This window comes from Sinohyriopsis cumingii, chromosome 4 (genome assembly GCF_028554795.1).
Source record: "Sinohyriopsis cumingii isolate HCF-2022 chromosome 4, ASM2855479v2, whole genome shotgun sequence".
NCBI lineage: Eukaryota > Metazoa > Mollusca > Bivalvia > Unionida > Unionidae > Sinohyriopsis > Sinohyriopsis cumingii.
The window spans coordinates 142,351,551-142,363,595 of record NC_142964.1 but is presented as its reverse complement, the minus strand read 5'-3'; the positions used below and the strand labels follow the sequence as shown (position 1 = coordinate 142,363,595).

Here is a 12,045-nt window from a genome sequence, read left to right as displayed (position 1 = left end):
GGAATAATCATATTTGCAGTGTGATAGAGTACATGAATAAATCACACTTCCAGTGTGATACATCACAGTACAGGAATAAGCACATATGCAGTGTGATAGAGTACAGGAATAAAACACATTTGCAATGTAATACATTACAGTACAGGAATAACCACATATGCAATGTGGTATAGTACATGTATAAGCACATTTGCAGTGAGATACATCATAGTACAGGAATAAGCACATTTTCAATGTCATATCACTGTACAGGAATAAAGCACATTTGCAGTGAGATACATCACAGTACAGGAATAAGTATATTTGCAGTGTGATACATCATGGTACAGGAATAAGCACATTTTCAATGACATATCACAGTACAGGAATAAAGCACATTTGCACTGAGATATATCGCAGTACAGGAATAAGCACATTTGCAATGTAATACATCACAGTACAGGAATAAGCACATATGCAATTTGATAGAGTACATGAATAAGCATATTTGCAGTGAGATACATCACAGTACAGGAATAAGTATATTTACAGTGTGATACATCACAATACAGGAATAAGCACATTTGCAGTGAGATACATCACAGTACAGGAATAAGTGCATTTGCAATGTGATTATTGAACCTGAAGATCTTTTCAGAGACCCAGCAAAGTGGCAATATTTGGAGGCAGGCCATGTCATGAGGTTGGTGCCAAGGGATAGAAATTTGCTGATGATGCCATTAAATACTTGTAACATGTCGTGTAAGATGCACATTCCCATTGATTTTTTTACATGCACAGAGTTGTCTTTCATTCATAATATACATTTAAAAATTGGTATACATTTGTCAGGAAGGTTGGTGAACAAATGAAATACACAGCCTTGAAAGAAATAAAGAGTATCTTAAATCATCCAATCTGTTTTCACCCAGGACTGGTCTAATTTGGTACAAAGACAAAGGTCATGTTTCTGTCAGGAGTGTTTTATCAGTGGGAAATAGTGCTTTGAAAATGCATATGCTGGACAGGAAGTTCACAGAACCAATCATATTCCATCTTCCCCAGAGATGAAACAACTCTGAAACTTGTTGAGGTACCAAAACCACAGTATAAAGTGGGTAATAGAATTGTAGCTTATGAGCACTATTGGTAAATTGTCAGAATAATTGACATCAATGAGGAGGATGAAGATTTCATTGTTTCCAACCTGACCAAAACCACTGTTAAAGGAATCCGTGCATTGAAGAACGCCAAAATAAATGATGAAATGTGGGTGTTTGAAAGACAAGTAATTTGTAATATTGAGGAACCCATTCTGACTGGGAACATGAGGTAGAGCTTACATATTTGAAAAAGGAAACAATATACACAATATATGAGTTGCTTTCTGATTACATTGAATGATACATCATGAAATTACTGTGTATCCCATATCCGCACAGTGGGAAATCCATAACATGTAATTACTGTGTTTCCCATATCCGCACAGTGAGGAATTCATAACATGTAATTACTGTGTATCCCATATCTGCTCATTGAGGAATCCATAACATGTAATTACTGTGTATCCCATATCTGCACAGTGAGGAATCCATAACATGTAATTACTGTGTATCCCATATCCGCACAGTGAGGAATCCATAACATGTAATTACTGTGTATCCCATATCCACACAGTGAGGAATCCATAACATGTAATTTCTGTGCAACACTGTCATGTAATAGTTTTTACAGCAAGCATTGTTTGACATGGATTAGAGTTATGATAATTGTCCCACATTTGTGCATATATTATGTGATTACCTGATAATAAAAAGATCTAGTAATAAATGAAAATGTTAAAATAATTTTGTCAGTCCTGTTTCTTTTTAAAAACTGAAATAAAATGTTGACTTGTTTGTGTGTTTGTTGGGTTTTAGCCACACTAACGCCTGATTCCTACATAACAAAATTGTTACTGTTGTCTTTCCTAATGTTTTTGATATATAGGTATGAAAGTCAAGTTCAGGTGTGTATCTATTATTTATGGCTGTATTGATAGAAACATATAGCATCTCAATATTTTTCCAGCATATTTTGAATGATTTTGAAAATCAATTATATCCAAGCAAGCATGAAACATTTTATATGGATATTTACTTCCATCTTTTTAATGTAGAATCAACGAACATTTAGTGACACCTATCAAAATGTATGACGTGGAGAAAGACGTAAAACATTGTGACATTTACATATAAGTATATATAAGCCCATTTGAAATTTGCCATTTCTGGCCACATTTATTTCCAGAGGTGTCTTGAAGAAATTATTGATTTTCTCCTTCTTAAAGGTTATCTTAGAAATGGACCAGTAAAGCTTTGATGGAGATATTTTCCCAGTTGTAAATCAAGGAGCTTAACAGCTGAAAAAATAAAAAATTTATGCTAAAAGTAAAATCATATTGATTTTATTTTCATAGTGTTTGACACTATAATGCCAAAATTAAATCAGATTGAGTGAATCACTTTCTATGATACAACAGAAGAAAAAAAATGATTACTATGTTACTGTTAGATCCCCACTAGAACTTGGAGCTCCATTGCTGGTGAGATCTCCCCTATAACCTGAAGCCACATTGCTGGTGAGATCTCCCCTATGACCTGAAGCCACATTGCTGGTGAGATCTCCCCTATGACCTGAAGCCACATTGCTGGTGAGATCTCCCCTATAACCTGAAGCCACATTGCTGGTGAGATCCCCACTATGACCTGGAGCACCATTGCTTGTGAGATCTCCACTATGACCTGGAGCACAATTGCTGGTGAGAGGAGCCATATTGCTGGTTAGATCTCCACTATGACCTGGAGCCATATTGCTGGTTAGATCTCCACTATGACCTGGAGCACCATTGCTGGTGAGATCTCCACTATAACCTGGAATCCCATTTCTAGTGAGATCTCCAGTATAACCAAATGCACCATTGCTGGTGAGGTCTCCACTAAAACCTGGAGCACCATTGCTAGTGAGATATCCACTATAACCTGGGGCACCATTGCTGGTGAGATAAATTCTGCAGAGCTTACTGATGGATATCCAAGTGGAAGAGATGAAAGCATATTAAAGAGTTTTTCAACTGTTAAAAATGATTTTTTTTTCCCACCACAATTGTGAATATACAAAGACTTTTTCTTAATCATATACCTTGTATTTTGTTCCCCCTTAATTTTAGAAAGCACTCAATCTTACAATGGGCATGAATTTTATTTCACTTTTACAGGGCATTTTTCCAGCCACATTCATTCATATCAAACCAGCAGAGGTAGACAATAAGGGGTAAGTGAATCATATTAAATTTCCTGATCTCTTCATGCCTCCAAAGACAAATGCCAGTTATGGTGCGTGTTATCAGAAGTGCAAGAATATCTTGCATCAGTTTAGTGCCACTCTTTTTTTACTTAATTTCTATGCTTCAGTAATTTACAATGCATAATAGTATTTTCAATAATTTAAATAAAAACTTTATTTTCAAATTAAACTTAACTATGTAGAAGAGCTAAGTGTTTTTGATTTTATTGAGACCACATTAGTGGGAAGCAAGACATGGTCACTTTTCTGACAGCAGCATTGATAGTTTAAAGCTGTGGTTAAAGTTTTTCATTTGCATGTATTTCCTAAACCCCCTGATAAATTATCGTCATAACTTGGCTTGAATGATTTTGAAACTAAGACAATTCGTTGACAAGCATGCCTGCCCCTTTTACCTTGGAATCAAGGTCGGTGTCATTGATAAGATTTGTTTGGATTTAATGTTTTTTTACTAATAATACGTATACCCCTTAACAAATTTTCAGTGTACTTGGTATAATTCCTTATGAAACAGAAACAATTCATTCAATGTCATGCCCACTTACTCCTATGATCATGGGCTTAGGGTCACATCCATACAAATTTGTGTTAAGGTTTTAGTTACAAATTTTCATGTGCATTTATTTCTTAAACCCCTTAATGGATTTTCTTTATACTTTTGATAAATCATTATGAAGTTAAGACAGTTCATTCAGTTGCAATAATGCACATAAGCCCTTTTGACCTTGGGTTCAAGGTCTCAGTTATAGAAAATGGGCATTAAGGTTTTGGTTAAAAAATTTTCAGTTCCTTCTATTTCCTAATACCCTGTTTGGATCTTCTTGATAGATTCAAGGAATGATAATGAAGTTAATAAAATTCATTTGTTGACAATAGTGAATGCTAGCCTTTTGACCAGGGAAATCAAGGTCATATCCATAGTTAATGCACTTAGTTTTTACTTAAAGCTTTTAAATGCCTAGCTGTTATGAAGTCCATCCATCTGTGTCTGTTACCAATTTTTTTTCTGTATAATAACTTTGGTTGTCCACCATCTACTGTTACCAAAATATATAGATGGCTTGCACTTTGTGTAAGGAATAAAGTCAATCACTTTCAGTGTCAGAGGTCAAAAGTCAGGATCACGTACTAAAAGATGAAAAATGATTTCTGTAAATAACAAGTTCCCCACAAGGCTTGCATTTAAGATATGGAAGAGGCCTATTAATATTTATGGTCAAAAGATCAAAGGTGAAAGAAAAATTGCTTTTGCGGAATAACTTTATTCTAGAGTGTATTCCTTGACCAAACTTCTGTGGATGTATTGCACTTAAGGATATTTTTAAAATCTATAGACTCTTGGGTATTAATGTCAGAGGTCCATTTTATAACATTAGATTTGTTAATTTAGGTCGGACTAAAATTGTGTTGGTGGAATTGGTTTGGTCCTTATTTCACCAAGTCTTAAAGCTTTATGTCTTAATTTAAGACAATTGATTCATTGAAATAAAGTCAGATGTACATTTCATCCAATCTGATCGATGGATTTGATAATTGAGTTTAAGTTTGGTTGTATTTTTGGTGGTTAAAATCCAGGCCTGGATTGCTTTGATTGCAGTGCTGTGGACATGCTACTAAGGGAAGAAATTGTCTGATTTTCTTTACAGTTGATCCTTTTTCATAAGTTTCTTCAGTTCATGATTTATAGAAATCACAAAATCATGGACAACTGGTATTTATGAGAGAAAAAAGTAAATTTGCAGTACTCAGTAGAAGATAAAAGTGACTTTACATATGGAGGCTGCAAACACGATTAATTTTCAGTTTTTTTCACCTAAGTATTTGAACTTTATTCTGTATATGTCTTGCAGAAAATATGAGACGGTGATACCAATAGAAGATCCCGTTGTGAAGGAAGCCACATATGTTCTGCGAGAATGGAGCATCCATTTAAAGATATTATGCATGGTAATGTAATATGGAGATGACGTTGCTTCAGCTTCATGCTTTTCTAACAGTATAGGTAAATGATGACACTTAATGACCGGACTCACAGGACTTGACTTTCAGACAGATGACCTAGGTTCAATTCCTGACCATGACAGGTAGACTTTATATCCATTATGTTTTGGGGCTCATCTTGGGAGCTGGTGGCCCATTTGAGAAGGGATTTCGACTACTCTGAGATGTGGAACTGGGTGACATGTAAAATAATGTGGAGCTCTGTAAGTGGGGACAAGTGTGGTAGTGTAGGTATATGAGGCCACTTAATAACCAACTTAGCAAAGATTTGCAAAATTGTGCTGTATTTTGTAGCATATCCACAAATAATTGTATCCTATGCATATTAACATTAAAATCATCAGTTGTATCCTATGCATATTAACATTATAATCATCAGTTGTATCCTATGCATATTAACATTATGGTCATCAGTTGTATCCTATGCATATTAACATTATAGTCATCAGTTGTATCCTATGCATATTAACATTATAATCATCAGTTGTATCCTATGCATATTAACATTATAGTCATCAGTTGTATCCTATGCATATTAACATTATAGTCATCAGTTGTATCCTATGCATATTAACATTATAGTCATCAGTTGTATCCTATGCATATTAACATTATAGTCATCAGTTGATAGCTATCTAGTATTCCAGTGTGCTGGTATGTATAACAAAGACTTTCAGGATATGACTGTTGTAAATGAGGACCTTTGCTCACAGAACAAGACTGTTATAAATGAGGACCTTTACTCACAGAACAAGACTGTTATAAATGAGGACCTTTACTCACAGAACAAGACTTATAAATGAGGACCTTTGCTCACAGAACAAGACTGTTATAAATGATGACCTTTACTCACAGAACAAGACTGTTATAAATGAGGATATTTACTCACAGAATAGGACATTATCATTTCCTTGACATCTGCTGTCCTTCAGAACTTCCCTTCAGATGCCAGAGGCTTTCCCAAAATTTAGAAAACTGATTTTTTATTAACAGCCGAGATGAGGTGACATAAAAAAACGATTTTGTGATGATGAGATTCTTTAACGTTTCCTGTAAACATTCATCGACTGATTGAGATACACGTCCCACATTGGCATCTGTTTAATGATATCCTTTTCAACTTGCAAAAGATATTTTGCCATTGATGATCACAGAAGTTATTCAGAATAAATTGTGAAATGGCCTGAAATGTTTTTATAGTCTCATTTGTACAAAGTTTGATCACGGTATCTTCTAACAGTATCAACAAGCAGTGAATCATTTTACCAGACTTAATTATGGTGGATATATCATAGAGCCACAAAATTCTGGTTAAACAATACAAGGGTTCCTAAAGTTGACGTAGATTGTTCATATTGTTTGCTAGATATTAAAATTCTTATTTTGTAGCAACCAACAGATCCGTGAAAATTATTGAATGCTTCTTTTTCTTCAGAAAAATCATTCTCTGTTCAGCAAGATCTATGAAACAATGATTCAAATTATGCTCCTACGAGTACAGCTGATGTACATCTCCTTGACAAAAGATGAAGCAACAGAGTTGAAAAAAGAAATTACAGCAAGAATAGATTGGGGAAATAGGTGAGTGCATGTGTCCGAGCATGAATGTCATTTCTGAGCTCTTTTTTTCATCCATGGTTTTGTCACTTGTTAAGATATTTGTCCTTCATGGTAATTATTGTGCCCTGAGCATGGAATTTAGAGATTTACGTTAGTTAATTTGTAACTTACCATATTTTTCCGTGTAATGATTTTTGGCCCAGAATAAGGGGAAAAATTATGCCATATAACATGTGATATAATACATTTTAAGCTCATGATAATTTCACCTTATAGTATACCAACAGCAGGCAGTTTTGGACAGTGCACAGATGATCATTTGTTACATGACATTTTAATTGTTGACAATAAACAAGTGCTTAATTGTTTCTCTGGTATGTTCTGTCAGAACACAGCACCCAATCTTAACAAATAATTTTGTAAGGATAAAAGAAAGAACAAAAACAAGTGTCAATATTGAAAGTATACCTTTCTGATACTTTTGTTGGCCCTTACAAGGGAAGTTTTAAAGTTTGCTTTCTTCATGGAGTTCAGTCTGTTGGCATCAAATCCCTTTTCTTTGTAGTCACTCGCAAAAAGTCTCTGTCTGTCCTCATCTGTCATTCTTCTCCATTCCATAACAAAAGAATCTCTTACAGTGAACTTCCTCCCAGTGGCTCTTGTACCATATGCTTATGCCAAAACCAGTTTATATTTAAATATTCACAATATTTATATCCATATAAACTGTAATTAGTTTAAATCCCCAATAATGATTGTTTAGAATGCTGTGTTGTTTTCTCTGCAAGTCAAATAATGTTGCTGTACCCACCAAAGAGCATTATTCTTTGTCAGTAAGTTGCATGAACACTTCTCTGTGTCAGATGAAACAACTAACAAATGCAAGTTTTCCATGTGGATCCAGAGATGTTGAACCTACACATTTGGCTTATTGATATCAAACAGACTTTCAGAAAGAAACAGTTCTCAAAATTAGTCATGGTCAAAAATGTTTGAGCATTTTTTAAGCATGTGTGGTACAATGGAATTTCATGCTGAGGAAATGGGAGCCATTTGCCTTTCTCAAAGGCACAATAAAGCAGCTGACCCAGGCTGGTCTGGGTGTATATGTAACTACTTTAGCTGCACATAAATTCAATTTTAATTCATTATAAAAAGTTAAATATAGAAAGTGATTCATGCACAATGACACACCACCACCCGAACTCTAACAATCTCCCATCCCACACTCACCCCCCCCCCCACTTTTTTGTGACTACATAACCATCATTTGAGCATAAATCCCACCCAAAACTATCTAGAAATATGCAGTACACCCATAAGAGTTACAAAAACTCCTCAAAATGCCAATTCCCACTTGAAATCAAAGTGTTGGCAGTTCTTATTTCTAATTTCTCTTTCCACATTCCAAAAGGAAGATTCTTTCCTGATTTTTTCATCATAGCTTGTGATTTTCATTGCAGTCATTTTGAGTTGCATTACTTTTATTGATGAGATTTTAGTGTACATAAATTTATGTTGTGAATGTGACTAGAACAGAATTGAAGCTTATAATTATGATAAATAGTAATATTGTTAACTTGAGAGTAATAAAATTTTTTAAAAGTCAAACAACTTATTCCCATCCAGACCTTGGAGATGTGGACAGTATATAAAATTCAAGATGTCTATCTGCACATCAGTGTTTCCAAATCGACCATCCATGCATCATTTCTGTCCGACTTGCAACTCGCCCGTACAAATTTTCCGTTATGGACTGGATATGGAATCCATACATACTTTTACAGAAATATCCATATGGACATTTTTATTCTATAGCTGAACCACTCTTATGGATTTCACTGTATCCATATGGAAATGTTATGGATTCCTTACGTACTCCATATGGAAAATCCCACAAAATATACAAATTAGTCCATGAAATCTGTAGGTTGTCCATATGGAATAAAATTAAAATTCCATATGGGATTTGGCAATAATCCATATGGGATTTGTGAATAATCCATATGGAATTTGGAAATATACCATACGGAATTTATAAATGGTCTATATGGAATTTGTAAATAGTTCATATGGAATTCGGTAATAGTTCATCCTGTATGAAATTTTCCAGGCAGACTTAAGGCAGATTTTAGACAGATTTTTTTAAAGTGCTTTCTGCCTAAACCATAAAAAGTCTGCTTAAGATCTCTATTAAACTGCCAAATGATTCTTAGACATTATTGGGAATCAATGATAAATATTCACAAAAACTTTTAAAATGGATCATAAATTGTATTTTGACATTATCAAATAAGATTTAGGTTTTTCTTGTCCTCATTTTCTATCTTGCATACGAAACCTAATCCATGATGGCGTCACTTTAGTCTTTTTCATTTCACTGAAAGTTCAGTGAGATCTCACTAAAATTTCACTGAAATATTTGTGAGGTTTCACAAAAATGTTGGCCAAAGTTTTCAGTTAAGTTTTGGCAAGATCTCTAACATTTCATTGAATGTTTGTGAGAGTTTACTAAACCTTTCATGAGATTTCACTTAGTATTTGATCATTATATAGTATTTTACTGAAGTTTCAGTAGTTTTTCAGACATTTCAGAAGATTTCAAATAAATAATCGATATGAATTAAACAGGACTTCATTAGTCAAGGTGATATTTCAGTGTACATTAATTATATGACATCCAAGGCAAGAGATACGGGAGTTAATAATAATAATAATAATAAGAAAGACTTTGTTTAAAGTAGGTAACTCAGTTAGTTACAGAACTAATCTACCTTGAGGCCTTTTATCTGTTATGCACAATATATACAGTATATACAACATGATGTGAAGAATCTGGCTTGACACTAAATAATTAAGTGATTTTAATAATCAAAATATCAAGCCTGCGACATATGCACAGGCATCTGTGAACACATAAACATATATGAAATATAAAATATTATCCTGCATTGAAAAATTCAACTGTGAAAATGATGCAAAATTACAGAAAAGCATTCATTTGAGACATTAATTATGAAAAGAAGAAATGCTAGCTCCACCTGCCATATGTCATTTGTACTGCAGACTAGATTTTTTATTAATGTACAAACTATGATGCTGTTGTGGTATCTTGAATTAGTCTTTGTTACATAAGCAGCTGTGACAAACATTTATTGATATAATTACTCTTATTTTACACTGAATTCTTACTCACCAAGAATATTTTGATACTATATACAACAATACCACTCACGATATTGAAGGATGATTCTACTTATAGGCCAAGAAAACTCCACAAAGATATGACTATCTTTGATAGACATGCCTATCTGGCAATAATTCCCATCAGTGATCTTTACATTGTCCCTCCTTAAATTCTGGAAGTTAATCAGTTTGGAATTTCTTGTCATATTTAGCATGTTAGCTGCTACTGTAAAGCTCCTTATGGCACAAAAAGCAAAATGCTAGTCCTGGCATTCAGTTTTCATTCAGATTGACCAATTACGTTCCCATCAACTTTGCATTCAAGCTATTCTCATTGCCGCACCTTTTTCAAATAGTTATTCAGACTCTTATCCCGCTTGAAAATTCGAATCGCCATGTTTAGCAAGTATGCTCATTTCCATCAATATTTGTTACGCGATGATTCATTGGGCAAGTACAGATTTTGACCAATCAGAAAGCTCTTTACACCATCATCTGTTAAATAATAAACAAAACAAATACTTTTTAGAAAGCTTATTGCGAATGGGACCTGATAAAGCATTATTAAAAAAAATGTTTCGGAGACGATATTATAAAAAGGGTCTGTATGGAGGAAAATCATATTCAGGTTAGGAAAAAAGTGAAATTCTGTTTTATAATGAAAAACAAGAAAACTTCTTTGAGTCCATTTAAATCCAATTGAAGTTAAATACAACAACAACCACAAAAATCTGAAAAAGAAATATAACAAGGAAAGATGTGGAAAGAAGTTATTTTGCCCAAAATAAACAATAAAATTACAGCTATCAGAATCAGGAAATATAAATGTTGCTGAAAATGATTCAAATTGTACAAGAAACAAAAAATAAATTTTATTATATATTACTGATATTTTTTATTGAAATGTAACTATATTTTCAGAATTTTTGACAAACTCTCAGTGAAATTTCAATCACAAATTCTCACTGATATTTTCAGAAATATTGGCAGAGTCAGTGAAATTTCAGTGACAAAATTTCACTGATATTTTCAGAAATTTAGATAAAATCTCCTAAAATACCTTAATTTTAGATATAAATAAGGACATTTGAGTAAATGTCAAAAATTTTTCACTGTGATTTGGCTGAAATTTCAGTCACATTTTTCACTAGGGTATGATTTTTGTAGAGAATATTTTAATAGGAAGCAATTAAAATTATTTTTCAGAGTAAACGCCAGATCACGTCCAAAATCCACCTTGCACCAAATTTTCTAAGTCAAACGATTCGTCTATGTTTGTACTGCCAGATATTAATATTCTATGTTTACATGTTCTCTACTTGTTTTGGTCATGTTGTTGCCTGTTTTTAAACATCTGTGGAAATAAATTAAAGAAAACTGACATGCATGTGTTTCTTCAAATTTATAGGAGTATATATTCATCCTTCCACATCAGCTACGCTGACATATACATGTACTCTAACTCCCACCATTATTTCTATTTGAATCAGATAGTCTAAGTTATTAATTCTTCGGAGAGCATTTTCCATGATGCTATAATAAATGAGCTTGCTTTCCATATGGAAAAAGGTGCTTATGGATTAAAGTTGCAACTTTATTCCATATGGAAATTTCACTTGCTGAGAAGTACATATGGAATAAATTGTCTGATTCCATAAGTTTTTCAGTCCATATCTCTTCCATATGGATTCCTGAAGTATTCCTTATGGAATCCATGGGAAGTTTCTGTACGGGCTTATATGAGTACACTTGTTTAAATCAAACTTGATATATAAATTCATGTTTGTTTAGAGGTTTATCACGCACCTTAAACTTGATTACTGTTGCACAGTTATTTGCTGTATATACTGTTGCCACAGAAGTTGTAACATCGATGCATATTGGAGTACTGTTATACACTTAAACTAGGTCACTGCAGCTTTCTTTTTATAAAAGGATATATTGAACATAGCTACAAATACAAACTTTGCCAGG

The 12,045-nt window shown here is 33.6% G+C and overlaps 1 protein-coding gene across 3 annotated transcripts in view; it reads left to right on the top strand.

Moving 5' to 3' along the window:
* Positions 1 to 12,045, top strand: part of LOC149802224 (dedicator of cytokinesis protein 4-like) — a 365,588-nt gene that overhangs the window by 48,026 nt on the left and 305,517 nt on the right. For all 3 annotated transcript variants that reach the window (XM_089956651.1, XM_089956650.1, XM_089956649.1), the window contains exons 4-6: positions 3,236 to 3,291; positions 5,175 to 5,271; positions 6,761 to 6,906. In XM_089956651.1, the coding sequence (XP_089812777.1) occupies positions 3,236 to 3,291; positions 5,175 to 5,271; positions 6,761 to 6,906 (299 nt within the window). The remainder of the gene's footprint in view (positions 1 to 3,235; positions 3,292 to 5,174; positions 5,272 to 6,760; positions 6,907 to 12,045) is intronic.